Source organism: Phalacrocorax aristotelis, chromosome 2 (genome assembly GCF_949628215.1).
Source record: "Phalacrocorax aristotelis chromosome 2, bGulAri2.1, whole genome shotgun sequence".
In the NCBI taxonomy this organism is placed as follows: domain Eukaryota; kingdom Metazoa; phylum Chordata; class Aves; order Suliformes; family Phalacrocoracidae; genus Phalacrocorax; species Phalacrocorax aristotelis.
This window is the reverse complement of record NC_134277.1, coordinates 53012900-53027675: the sequence shown is the minus strand read 5'-3', so window position 1 is coordinate 53027675 and position 14776 is coordinate 53012900. Positions and strand designations below refer to the sequence as shown.

General features: G+C 43.9%; 1 protein-coding gene across 1 annotated transcript in view; it reads right to left on the bottom strand.

Moving 5' to 3' along the window:
- The window catches only part of AOAH (acyloxyacyl hydrolase), an 86072-nt gene that overhangs the window by 54789 nt on the left and 16507 nt on the right, over positions 1 to 14776 (bottom strand). Inside the window, exons 4-6 of the mRNA XM_075083583.1 lie at positions 11200 to 11260; positions 10007 to 10106; positions 986 to 1045 (exon numbers count right to left, since the gene is read on the bottom strand). Coding sequence (XP_074939684.1) covers positions 986 to 1045; positions 10007 to 10106; positions 11200 to 11260 — 221 coding nt within the window. The remainder of the gene's footprint in view (positions 1 to 985; positions 1046 to 10006; positions 10107 to 11199; positions 11261 to 14776) is intronic.

Genomic DNA, 14776 nt, shown 5'->3' with positions numbered 1-14776 from the left:
CAAACTCTATGGCTGAGCTGACTCATATAAGTGAGCCCAGCAGAATAAAAGTTGCCCTTCCCTTCTCTGCTACCCTTTAGAGATCCTCTATAAATCTGAAAACTGGTGGAGATGGAAAGGTTTCAAATCCCAGTTTTCAAGTTTAAAAGGCAAAGGCAGCCCTCACAAATAAAGGAAAAATATGCGGGATTTGCATTTAGGCCATTTCTTGAGTTTCAGACAACCCCAAAGGGTAGTCGTTGTGCTCTGAGGCAATGGCTGGGTTCATGAGGCTCCCTTTTACATATGCTACAAGGACAAGACAGGGATGATAGGGGCCAAGGAAGAAGGATGAAACAAGAAGAGGCAATAACAAACACTGCAAGGAGTTTGAAGGGAGGAAGGAAGGAAGAAAGCAAACAAGCAAGCAAGCAAGCAAGCAAGCAAGCAAGCTTCTCTGGATGGAAAAACACAGGGCAAGGCTGAGTGGGAAATTCCTGCTTTTGTAAAAAAAAACAAAAACAAACAAAAAAAACCCTAAAAAAAATCTGTATCTGCTTAAAGCAAAATAGCTTTAAGGCTGGCTGCCGCACCAACGGAGAGTTAGGCTAGTACAAGTAAGCATCTCAATGTGAAGCTAAACTATGGCACTCACAGATGAGATCCTCAGCTGCTGCATGAATTTCAGACACAAATCTATGTCTTGGATGGCTATAGACAGTTATCCCTACTCTACAAGCAGTCTGCATTTTTCAGGAGTATTTTTCCTGCTGTACCCATACTTCCATATTTCCTATGATTTCATAGGATATGATAATTTCCTATTATTTCCCTCTCCCTCTTCCCAGTATCATCTGATAGAGCAAATCATATACCAGGTAGGAGTGAGTCAGCATTCAGTTCAATGCTGATCAGGTGGATTCACAACCAGGCAAAATAAGGAAGGACTCACTCCTGATAATATGAAAGTACAGTGTAAAACACCCTAATGCCACTGATTTCTTACCAGGTCCTTGGAAGTCTTCATAATATTTTTTGCTTTTTTTATTGCAGTACTCAGCCCCACCTAGGAAAGCAAGAACAAAAGTTAAAAAAACAGATCAGCCTCACTGTATCCTACCAAATTTTCTTCCTATTTCCTACCTTTTTTTTTTTTTTAAGGTATCTGTCACAGCACTAAAATTATGTATGAGTCCACAAACTCATCATCAGTTACTTTTTATTGTACTAACAATCAATTATCCAATCACTCCCTATGAAACTCCTGTTGCAAGAGTTCATGTATTTTGCTCCAGGGCATCGTTTATTTCCTAAGGAAAAGTCTGGATCAGTTGAAAAGCTGAGATTCATATCCTGGCTGCACTGTGTAAGCTGCAGAGGACAGACTTCTCCAGTGCCTCCTGCTGAAGAACAACTCACCCATTATATGGCCAAAAGAGGGTTATATGTGTAACGTTGGTCTGACTTGCTGTGGAAAGGTACAGAGGAAATGTTTGGTCTTGCACAGATAAGGGTTATACTCAGCTGAGGTTCATCCCAGCAGAGGAAGGAAGAGCTGGCGTGTGGGAGGGTACAAAGCAGGGCATAGAGATTGGAAGGCAAATCTCCTGCTGAGGATCTAGGAAGGTTAGCTTTTTATTCTGGAAATACCTGCCCTGGAGGGCAAGTTCTTGCTGACAGTGGCAAGGCTGTTTTCCTGTTGGGTCCATGCAAACTTGTGCTGAAGAAGCATTTTGGGATTCCTGCACAATGAGGATACTTATACCTAAATAGAAAGGAAGAGTGGGAGAACCATTGAAAGAAAAATCCTTGGAAAAGCATCCTTTCCTAGGCTGGCCATCATAAGGCCATGGGTTACAAAGAAGTCAACTACTGGTGATACCACAATAATTCCTCAAATACCTTCACACACATGCTCCTCAAAAGAGGAGGGAAAATTTTGTGCAGGGGGCACTATCTGTGAGTGTGAGTGATGGCCAGGGACCAGCACTGCTGCCAGCAGGAGGACGGATGTGCCATGCATGGTACAGCAAAGCTGTGGTCAAACACACACTGATAGCCACTTACCATGGCCATGAATTGCCAAGCACTGCCAAGGTCCTGCTCTCAAGCCTTCCTCAAGTCTCTGCCACTGCAGAAACCTCAACCAATACATTTTTGCAGCCCGCCTGGTCTACAGCCCTGGGTCCTGCCTGGCTAAATGCTGAGGCGTGGGGAGTAAGCAGGGACTGTTTCTGCACTGTGCTGTTAAACGTTTACCCCTGGCCTTAAGAAAGTTGTCCCGTACCACAGCACGGAAGGACCACACTGGTTTTCCTGCCGCAAGGACTCTTCCCTGTCATGGAGGTGAGGAGATGCACCAGATATGCTCATGCAGTCCAAAATGTTTAACAACTGTTTGGTAACACTGATGAACAGCAATTCTCTAAATTCAGCCACATTTTCCTGTACGAAAAGATCTCACAACTTCAATTTAGGGGAAAAAAAAGAAAAAAAGACAGTCACAGGGGTCTGGGAGGGTGATTTAAGTTTGTACTATTGGTGCCCTGCCCATGAGACAGCCAGTTGCCGAGTGTCCCTGCGATGAGTTCAGCTTGCAGACTTGGGTGCAAACTTCAGGCAAAAGCATTCGCTTTTGGCACAGTAACACCAGTGTGCTCCCCGCTGCTGCTCCATTTTCACTTTTGGACAATATTCTTCCATCTCAGCAACAATTCCCATATGTTGTCTTGCATTTGTTAGGCCACTTTTGCAAACAGGCATATCTGTGAGGCAGTATCTGCGTGATGGCCTCTGTCCTTCCCCTCGGCATTCGGCATGAAGGCGGCTGAAAAAACTGCCCATTTGCCCTCTTTCAGAAGGAATAACTGCTTTTGTTCTGTAGGCTTTAAGGAGTGGTTAAAAAAAGTAAAAAAAGGAGATAAAATACTTTTGAAAATGTTTCAAATGGAAAGAAAAAACCAGTGTATCACAAACATGTTAATACTTTATTTCTGATCCAAGTTACTAGCAAGGCCAAACTGTTCATCTGACAATGACCTGCCATCAGTCCCTCCTACAGCCCAGCCTAAGGACATAACTACCAGCTTAACACCAGCTGGGTCTAAGGGCTCCGAGGTAAATTCAGCACAAGTTTATATTTATCTGGCTAGAGCTACAGGAACTCAACATGTGGGGAAAAAGTATGCTTCGCCAAGCGGTAGTATTAAAGCATTTGAGAAAAAAAGAAAATATCCCTCGAGTGATGACATCTTACTGAACAGCGGGCATGCCAGCTTGGAATATTAAAGCAGCATATATTTGCATTTAAAGCAACCATTGCCAACATATTTTTACTGGGGATAAAATTTAGTATGTCATTATAATTGATTTAGGCAGTGATCAAAGTAAATTAATTAACTGTGATATTCAAGGGTCAAAAATTTATAGTGAACTATATAAAGGGATAAGGAAGAATAAGCATAAGCAGCAAGGAACAGACTTTTAAGTTATTGTTTTTTAATATATGTGTCACATTAATATATGTGCTAAATATATATAATTCATTGTGTCTATACTCTTACAAAAATCTGGGTATGTCACAAATAGATGAAAGATTCTAGGAATGAGCCGAGACACTGTTTCCTAGTGCCTTCCCCCTGGGCAACTTCTGTCCCCCAAACAAAGATGCATCTTGCATTTGCCATAGTTATGTTGTACGTTACCAGTTGCTGTCGTTTCTGTGATAAAATAACTTGTGACACAGATAAGGAAGATGGCTTAAAATTGAGAGTGATAGATGAAAAATCTCCAGAGGTAGGATTTATCAATCCCTTTCCGCTGGGCAGGGGAGGAAAGGCCTTTCTTGCTCTCAGCAGCAGAGCGTGAGAAATGCACGCTTCAGACAGCTACAGCAATATTGCACACAGAAAGCAGAAAACAAGGGAGAAAAGGCTAAACTGCCCCCGCATGTAGAAAATGCTCTTTCTGAAACACTAAGGATGAGATCTTCTCCTGCTGCAGAAGTTACTTCAGCCAGGACTCCAGGGTGGGCTATGGGGGAGTGGCAGCTGGAACACCCATATGGAAGAAAACACTCTTGATTTCATGGGTCACCTGTAATCCCTGGTTGACGCCAGCATGCCAAGCCTGCCACCAAAGGCCATACAGCCCATAAAACCTCTCTTGCTGCAACTGAACTAGCAAGCAGACTCCTGTCTTTCCCATGGCATGAAAACACCACCGAGGAAGGGGGTCCCTGGGTTCCAGCAGCTGATGGATGAACTTGCAGCTGCTGCCTGGAGGGTGTGCGGAGGTCCTGGAGAGCAGCCAGCTCCATCCGCCCAAATCAGCGCGGCCCTCCTGCCTGGCATACACAAGATGGACATCATGGATGTCCACATTATGGATGGGGCTGAGGGCAGAGCAGTCAGTCACTGGGACTTCATTCACTGCCTTCTTTCAATGCTCTCCACAGAGCCCATGTATTCCCAGTAATGACTTTTTTGCAAACAGATCTATTTCTCATAAACACACAAGCCAACTCTAATTCTCTATCCTTTATCACCTTTGTTAGCCAGCTCTTTCCCAGGAGAGTGGATATTTACAAAACACTCCAAGTTTCCCTTCTAACGTGTTTCTTCATCCTTTCCCCATGAGTGCGCATACCAAGGTACCAAAACAACGCAAAGCTTGTTAAACAGCACTGGCAAAACCGGGATTTGTTCTACACTCCCACATTCATCCTGCAGAGGCCATAGGGGGAATCTTTATGATGGCATGGGACAGCCAAACCAAACGATATGTACTCTGGATGCAAAATAGGGACCTTCCCTGCAAGCCCAGATCTGAAACAGGCAAAGCTTGACTCACTCCTTTCTTCTCCCAGGGCAATTACTCTGAATTCTGCTCACTTTACATCACTTGTTTCTTTTGGACTCTGGACTCTGTGTGTTCTGGATGAAACACTTTGATTTACTTTTTCTAGCTTACCTCTGCAAAACACAGTTAGCCTCTATGAGCAATGCTTCCTCATCTTCACAGTTTTGTCTTCCAGCCTCCCACCCCAGATGCCACTGCACCTGTGGGTCACCTGAGACTTGTTTTCAGGGGTCCTGCCTGGGGCAGCCTCTGCATTGGTACAACACAACCGCACATAGCACCTTGAAAACCCTGTCCCCCCTGCTATATTTGGGTTTATTTAGTGAAAGTTTGGGTTGTGTGGTTTGTTTTTTTGGGTTTGTTTGGTTTTCTTTTTGCATTTTATTTTCTGCCAATGAAGAGGAGCAAGGGAAATGGTGAGAAGCAAGTGAAAGAGGAAGAACTAGTGCTCAATCTGTGCCTTCTGCTATTGCTTTTCTATATGAGTTTCTTCAGGGCTCAGTTCTGACTGCAGCAGAACCAACTCACATTTCAGTAGAGTTTTTACCTATTTCCAGAAAGAAAGGCTAGAAGGAGGGCATCTTGCTCCCCAGGACCTAGCCTGCCTCCCAGATGCTTGCTTTATACCCTGTGGTCTCAAAAGAAGGAAACGGGTCCCAGCCACAAGGTCCACCTTTGGCTGGCAGCCTGCTCTTACCAGGAAAGCAGAAGCATTCCTGCCCCAGAGTTTGGTTCTGCCTCACCTCCTGGGAAGCAGTTCACATTTTCACTGAAAGAGAGAGAGGAACGAGAGAAAATAGTGGGAGTATTTTTATTTTAGGAAAGCCCAAAGGGTTTCTTTCCTCCAGCCAGAATTGGTTGGCTACTACTTTGTCAAAGAGCAGGCTGGCCACAGTGATGTCCATGAGGGATGTGTCTTTTGCTTTTTATGAAGTCCCTGAAGGACCTGATAGAGGGGACATGAACCAGCATAAGTGCCTGTGGCAACGAAGCTTATTTTGATAAGAAAAAATGACATTAGCATAAATATGTATATTTATTGCTAGGATGACTCCTAGCAAAATTCTACTACTGGATATTAAGTTAAAATCTGCAGCCACAAGATCTCTAATAATCTGGAGCAGAAAAGTGATGGGGAGAGGAAGAGACACTCTGAAAGGCAGAAAGAAGAGTACAAGCTGCTTCCAACACAGACCATTTAAGAGACTTCCAGCAGCAGGACTACAGTGCTGAAGTTGTGCCATTATTATTCTGGCCCCAACAAAATCAATTAAAGTATTGCCATTTAACTGAACAGGCCAGCTGGCTTAGAAGAATCTAGATACAAGCTGAGAATAATCTCCTGCAAACCTGCTTGCTCCTGCAGCCAGAAGAGGAGCTTGGTAGGCAGTGCCTAAAACGCCACACCCTATTTCAGCCCTTTTTGGTCACTAGAGGAATGTCCCTGTATCACAGGACCTGGTGCAGAAAGTCTTCCATCATGTGAGCCGATAAACTTTTTTGACTAAAAAAAATATACAGTCATCCTAAACCAGCTAATTTGGATACCTGTACCCACTGTCAGCATTTTGGAGTGGTGCTGCAGCCAATGGTAGAGCATCTGCTGTTCAGATACCTTAAACCACAAGGCATATTACAGCAGCTTTAGATGCTTCCCAGTTTACAGATACCTATGATAAGCCTACACTTCTGATGCACCACATTGCCTCCTGACTCGAAGGAGCCCCTAGTGTTGTTACCCTCATACTAAGGGTAAAGTAGAACCTCTTGTGGCACAAGAAACTTGTGATGGGAGAGCCTGTGCATACACATCTATCTGCACTTCCAGCCCTGTCCCAGGCTCTGCTCTATGGGACACTGATGGCAGCTAGGGGCTCACCGGACCCCATTACAAGTGACATCTGCTCACATAGTCGTGCTGGTAAACCAGGAGCCATGAGTGCTCCTTCCACTCTTCCCCATAGACATCAGGGGTCTGCTCCTGAAACTGCCCACCAGCAGGGCAGCCCACCTCGCCCATGGCCCTGGGAAGCCCCTGCAGTGGAACCACCCTTGCCCAGGTTAGATGCCCCCCTCCTCCAGCTCCATGCTCAGAGCATTGTGCTCTGTGCAAATGGAGCAATTTTTTAAATTCATAATTAGAGCCAAGTCTCCTAGAATAATCACACAGTGCTAATGGCTCCAGGCAGGTTGGCAAAAAAATTAATTTGGGCTAATTTGTTAGAGACCAGGGAAGTATGTAATATAATGCATGTATCATTTACTCGGCTTGCAGTGTCTCCATTATGTAGATAGTTTGCAAGGCCTATGAAGCAGAGGCTCCTCCTTCCTTGAGACACACGGTCTCACTAGAGCAGCATCACAGAAACAGAACAAAATAAACTATTAACTGAAAAAGCAGCTACACGTTGGTATTTGACACTTTAAAGGCAATTAAAACCTGAACATTACACTGCTTATAAAGGCAAGTAGCTCTATATCTATTTTACTCTTTTCACCAGTACAAATATGATACTAATTCTGGGAAAAGAGGCATCCAAAGGTCTAAATGAATAAACGAAGCACCTGAAAATCAATACAGTTGAACAAAACAGTCATTAGTATTAAAGTCTTCTTCAAACACTTGGCAGGGGACTGAGCCAACATTTGCAGGCTCATATAACTGAAGTGATCAATCAAATTACACACCAAAGAAGAAAATGTGAGGTAAACTGCATTTTATGCATCTCTGTCTCTGATGGTATATTAATTTTTTTCACCCATAATTCGTCTTTACTCAGTCTGACTTGTCACAGAGTTACCGTGGGCAATTTATCAAGCACTTGAGCGTGAACTCTAAGCACTGCTCTTCTCCTCCCATCATGCCCAGTCTCCTCATCCTGTCTCAGGGCATCAGGTGAACTAAAATGGAGGGCACAGTCATGGTAGAGAAATTGTTTTGTTGGTAGAGTTCCCTCATTCCTGGTGAGGAACAAATACACCTCGACAGAAAGGAATTTAACTATCACTTGGAAGGGAGAGGGTTTGCTGGAGCCACTCGCTCAGCAGTACAGTCTCCAGACCATGCAAACAAAAGTCCAAATTTTATTTAAAAAACAAAACAAAAAAAAATCCCCTCTTCAGTTGTTGCCCTTGCAGAAAGTGCAGTCGCTGGAGCTGTCGCTAGAGGTAGAAAGAGTCAACGCCTTGGTCCAACAGCTGCTCGGAGAGATGGGAAGAGCTAACCAAAGATTTGACAGCAACCCCATGAGTGGCATTATGTCCCCTCTGGTTGATAGGCCAGGCATTTCACCACAGATCCTCTAATTTCTGCACGGGAGCCACTTCAGTTTAAACAGGCCCCCTCTCCAGACACAGAGTAGCTTGCTGCGCAGCCACAGAGAGTCCATCCCTTCCTTTAAGTGCAGTTCATTGCCTGCATCCTCTTTCACTCCAAGAGGCCCCTTGCACTTCTGCCACCAGCAGAAGTCAGGGTGCAGGGTGGTTCCTACTCCTCTTTATTCCCCTCCACAAGCAAGTCAGTCCATATGAAAATCTAACTCTCGGGCTGGCAGCGCAGTGCACGTGCATTGCTACAGCTCCTGCTGTCCTCCCAGGTGACCTGCTGCACTGGGGGCTGGGGCAGCCTGCCAGCCTCTGCTGTACTCTCTCCTTTACCTTCAGAACTCCTAATTTCCTAATTTAAAAAACCAAAAAAAACCATACACAAAAAAAAACCCAAACAAACAAACAAAAAAACCCAAAAAACCTCCACAGTCCCTGGCAGGGTCCCTGTTGCTGTTACAAGCGCGGGGGTGAGGGGGTTGGGGGAAACATGCGACTACCAGGGCAGAAGGTGCTGGAGACTCACGAATGTTTGTGGGGTGAGTAAAGACCTGGCAGTTATTAAGGAGGAGCTTGCAGTAGGGTAGCTGTGATGTACCTTGGGAAAGGGTGGAAGGACCCATGAACTGTTTCACCAGTTCAGATGCAGGATTTCTGAAGGAACCCGTTTGATAAATTTTGGGCAACATTCTGGTTGAGTCAAGTTAGTATGGGCCCTCTCTGCTGCCTGCACTTGTTGTCTTTCACCCCTGGCTGGTTGCACATCCATATATCTGATGTTGGCATAGCATGGAGCATAGTAGGCATATGGGACACACACCTGCTATAAAACAAATGTTACTGCCATTCTTGGAAGGCAAGTGTTTCTCCAGGTCTTAATATTGGCATACCTAAATCCATCTTGGAGATGAACCACAGCTCACTGAAGCCTGTAAAAACACTCTGACTGATTTCAGTGGCTGTTGAATGAGGTCCGGTGTAAAACATGCAAGCCTTTAGAAATCAAACACGTCTTTATCCACCCAGATGCAGGGAAAAAGATTTACAAAAATAGCTGCCTAAGTGAATCACTTGCTTTTCAACACTGCCAGACAACCACCATCGCTCACAGGTTTTAGTGTGACCGGGGCTGCGTGATGACTGGAATAAAAAAAACACACCAAACCCACAACCAAAACATTCCCAAAACAAACTGTATCTGTTTAGACACCTATGCAGATACGTATGTGTCTGAGCAGCAAAGGTCTAGGACATGCAGTCAAGTTACTGTGGCATAGCAAGTAACTGTACATCAAAAAAACGGTGGTAACTAAATATGTTTCCAGCCTGCAGCAAAAGATTATGCACATTAGCTTAAACCTCTTGCACTGCAGACTAATCCAAGTCAAACAGCCCAGCATCTGCAGTGGGTAACTAGTGCCTACGCAGGCTGCCACAGCAGATCAAGCAATGTGGGGATAGCTTGTCATGCCATGGTAATGTGGTGGTATAGATGAACCTCAGCTGAGTATCTTGTTTGGGGGTTATTGTAATGCTTAACAATAAAGTCTGGAGAAAGTGAGATTTTATTTTCCCTACCCTTCTGCTCTGACCCAGACTGGTATAAAAGGATTTGGCCCTGTAATTCCCATTCTCCGACAACCACGTTTTTGTTGCTCCACAGAGCTAAAGTGCGTTATGTACCTTCCATTCAAACAGACATTTTTAAAAGTGTCCACGCTCAAAGTGTCGAACTTTATTTCCCAGGCAATGCACGTGCACTGGAAGCATCTGTACTGTTCAGCTCCAGCTCAAAAGACCTTCCACAACCTGTAGTTTTGAAAAAAGTGGCAAACCAACTCACCTTAGGAGGAGGGTAGAGATGACAAAGCGGTCGTCCTGGATCCTGTTTACACAGCTTCAAGGAATGGCAGACCACATCAGCATTCATTTCCCTGTCTATGCTGAAGGAAATGGTGCAAAACCAAAGACTATTATGTTTTTCTGGGTGCTTGAAAGTAGAAGCTATTTCCATGGGAAGTTAAATCTCCCCAACACCAAACAATAACCACAGCTCGCTTCACTGTGGCCGGTAATCACTGCTCAGTGCGGTGTTGGGTCCTAATGATTTCCTGCCACTGCATCCTATTCAGCATTTAAAATTGGATCCCAGGAGGATGAAAAAGCACCATGCTTTATATGCAGCACCTGGATCAAATACATTATGACTGTTCTGTTTTTTAATCAATCATAAGTCTGACAAAGACTTAAAGGTTAAAGTAAATGCATATGCAATTTGGCACATATGAATGTTCGATCATTAACTCAAGAAAATAACTAGAAATCCTTCAAAGATCCTTAACCTTTAATCACCAAGCACAAGTGCTAAGATTGTTTCTTTCTTTTTGGGACACACCTCTTGGCTAATCAGGAATTAAATTAAAATGTTTGATTATAGGACTTCTTAGTCCTGTAAGCACTTTGCAGTCCCTTGGCTAGTTTTAAAAATAAAAATAAAAACCCTGGGGAGGAAGAAGGTCTAGCAAAACCTCTGTTAATTAAACTAAGAACTTTCAAAGAGGATAAAATGACCTACATTTTATTTTTTTAATCACTTACACTACTTAGTAGGCTTCCCCAAGAGTGTGTATCAAGGCTGGGGCTGAGACCGTGTAGGGGCTGACAATTAGAAAGCTTGATTAAAGGTAGAAGGGAAAGCAAGAGCCAAGTATTACAGTAGTGTGAGTCTGTAGGACCTGTCTCGCACACACAGGTTATTCAAATTCCTCCGTGAGCCAAGCGAGCTGAATTTCAAAAGGTAATTACATCAGGTAGGCCTGATCTGAGATTCAAAAGGAGTATGATAATGGTTACCAGTGGCAGCCTGTATTTATTCACTCAGGAATAGCTATGCCAAGCCAGAATCATGCTCAAGCATCTCTCCTTTAATAATAATGTGATTTTAAGAATGAAACCCCTGCACTTCAACCTGGCAGCACATCTGTACATGTCAAGAACAAACTAAGCCAAGACCTGAGATGACACAGCAATACTTACAGTTCAGCTATGTGTGGCCCATAAAGTTCAGCAAGTATGTAACAGAAACCTTGCAGTTTTTCTAGAAAACATAATTTTTAAAGTAATTGAACACAGTGAAGCTGGTTTTATAACAGTCAAAATACAGCAGGTGTTGGTTCATTAAGGTGAATGCCGATTTATCTTAGGGAAAGGTGTGTGAATCTATGACCTCAGTATAGCACCAGAGAATGGGAAAACCTGGAATTCTTACCTTGCCTAAAGCTTTCTCTGGCTTTAGGCAAGCCACATAACAAACACTAAAAAGGATAACTAGCATTTGTTAAACGTTGCAAGTATGACATCATGGAAAAGTCAAAAGAAATCATATATGCTGCAGCATCTTCTAAGCAGTTTAAACAAACAGCTCGGTAGGTTTGCAAGAAGAAGAAAGACAAACACATAAATCAAAGTGCAGAAAGTAATGTAGGGCTTGATGTTACTACTAGAGCTGCCTCAGAGGTTCTGGGGGTTTGTGCGTGTTAAGAGAGTATAGAATATGTTGTGTAGAGCAGGAGTTGCGCAGGAGTAGTTGCATTCAGACAAATATTTGACACTTTTTGTTTGGCTTCCTCTCACAGTCTGCAGCTGTTGGCCTTTTCAGGATGCTGGTTCAGGGAGGTTTCTTTAATCTGGGTGAAGCATGCCCTCTCTGCCCTCCAGAAGACAGCTCATCAGAGATTTCTTTAAGGTACTGTTGCAAAAAAAAGTGGTCCCTGCACCCAAGGAAAGACACTTGCGGGAGAGATTGGGGGTTTGAATACAGGTAGAGTATGATGGTAGCACCGGTCTGATACTTCCCATGATGGAAAATTGACTGTTTCTTGGCCTGAACAGACAAGAGCTGGTTAATCATGCATGTATCCTGCAAAGGAGGTGTCAGGCCTTGTTTTGGCAGGGGTGGGGATGTGAAAAGTCATGAAGAGGCAGGTTCATACAAGCGCAGCAATGACAAACTTGCAGCTCCTGAAATTCCTAAGAGATGTTGTTTGCTCTTGAACCTCCATTACCCAGACTGATAACTGTCTGGACTTGGGGAAGAAAACATGAAGTATCCTCACCTTTCCCAAAGAAAAGCCGTAGAAACCCCCAAAGTGGCTGCTTCCCTCCAACTTTGGGCTGAATATTCAATTTTAACCAGTGTCAGGCTGGACATACCCAGTGCCAGGGGTCTGCTGCATACAAGGCAGGTAGTTTTGCTACAGGGAGGGTATGAAACCTGGTGGAACTGACTCCCTGAACGGGCATGGGTGTGCTCTCGCTCCCACAGCTGCTGTCCTGCCAGGACTGCAGACACCCCGGCTGGCAACCTGAGCCCAAGAAAGGAGGGCTTGGACCAGAAAGGCACAGCAGGGAATGAAAAGATTATTTCCCCAACATCCTCCTACTCATGCGGTATTGCAGGCAGCTTCTGTAACTATGATAGCTGATTTTTCTTATCCCATGCCAGGTGTTTTATTTCAATCAAGTTATTAGCTTCATTTCTTTGCCTCCTTTGCCACATAACTCCTCTCTATTGGCTCTTTAGAAGCAATCTGCAAGTTAAAAATTGGTCTCCTGGCTAGAATTAGATTTTATTCTTGTTCACCTAAAAGGAAAGACATCGCAGACATCAATAACCCTGCATTTGGTATCATCTTTGATTAAAACACCCTCCAATGAGGCTTGCCCGTGAGGCACATGGCTTCCTATAGTAGCCTGCAGAAGAAGGTGGCTGGCTTCCCCAACTCCTCCCTGGTGCATTGCAGGTGATGGTCTCCTTATGAGTTTCCCAAATCAGCTGGTTTCTGTAACTTTTCTGGCCCTGGAAGAGCCACCTGACTGCTGAAACCTATATTGGTGGCTGAGGGGAGGGGAGAGGTTGGCTGGCCATCAGCTCTGGGGAGCTGATGTTAGGGGGTCTGCTGGTCACACTTATTTCTAGTCGCTGGTTTCCTTATGCATACAGGAAGCTTGACATGTAATTACCCCGTGGCATAACAAATGATGGGTGATAAAAAGAGCAGCAATAATGTAAAATTATCATTGAGCACATAGAGTCCTCTTGGAAGATACAGATGCTGTTCAGGCTTTGGCTTCCAGCAAAACAGACCCAAGCCACGGGCAGTGTTTACAGGACTTGCCCTCCAAGCCAACCTGCGTTCACAAACCTCCAGCTCAGCTAACACACACAAGGAGAGGATATTGCAGAGAGAAAGCTCTCTTAGGAGAAGCTGAGTAGGTCAGAAAGGAGAGGAAGAGAGAGAGGGAGAAAATTATTAATAACTTTGAGTGTTCAGGGGCTAGAGAAGAGGTTAAACCAAACTATATGCTGGAAAATTTAGAGAACATTTAGAATATACTTGGTTTTGCCATGCTCCAGGTAAAAGAGATCCCCTAAACTGCCCTGTTCTTACGTGATAAAAATCCGTAAGGTTTTCCTCTATAGCTTCATAGTCCTAGAAACACAAATTCTGGCTTAATCCCAGAGGATAAATATTTACAAGAAAGATGGTATTAATCATGTTGCCTTTTCCACTTGAGCTATAAGGTGTTTACACAGCAGTGGCCAACACAGAAGCAGAACATGACTCAGAGGCAACGCCGGAGGCAGACGGTCTCAAAGCACATTTCGAGTATCAGACAGCTCTGTTTCATCAGGCAGACAGCCAGTATCCAGGTAAACATACATTCTTGCTAACAACATCTCTTACGCTGTAAATGCTGCCCATTCCCCCAGACTTGGCTTTTCTATCTACTGAAGATGCTCCTTTGCTCATGGCGTTACTGTTCTTACTGTCATAGGTTTATTGGCCATGTCACTCGAATCACACACATTGCAAATATTTCCATATAAATAAGAATGCAATGATGTTTCCTACACAGCCTATGGGATCGAGGGGGATTGACGGGTACTGAACTTTTCTCTCTTTTTCTCTAGACATTTTTTGTTCTTGAACATTGTATAACTTCACTGAAGGCTTGATCTAACCCCAGCTTAATTGTAATGGAAATTATAGGAGGCCCTTAAAAAACCACGAGTTCTTATTCCCTTTTTGGCCCTAGGAAAAGCCCCATTGCCATTAATTTGTTGCTGTTATTCTTGCAATCAATTGTAGGCATCCGTATAATAATGAAGTTGTTCCTCCAGGTGAAATGGCATGGCCTGCTTTAGTAGGTTTTCTCCTCATGAGCAGCCAGAGCTTTTCTATTGTTTCAAGCAGCAAGAGGAAGCTGTTGATTCCTGCTGGGCTGCAGCATTCACCTCCTGGGAGGGAATAAATCGGGTTACACTGTAGCTTCCACACAATCCATAGGATTTTTCACTCCTTTCAAGTTCAGGGTCAGTTTTTTTCTATTGGGTGTATCCATGCATCTCATAGAAGGTAACTGGATTGTACAGATTTGACTAAAGGGATAATAGGATTTTATGTGTGTAAAGAATTGCAGCTGAAAAGAAATATCTTGACATGTCAGTGGAACAAGGTCCACTGAGTGAATCATGAACATAGAGCTAGCATGTAATATTTTAAAGAAAATTGTATTTTAACGGCAGGATCAGCACTATTAATTGTAACTT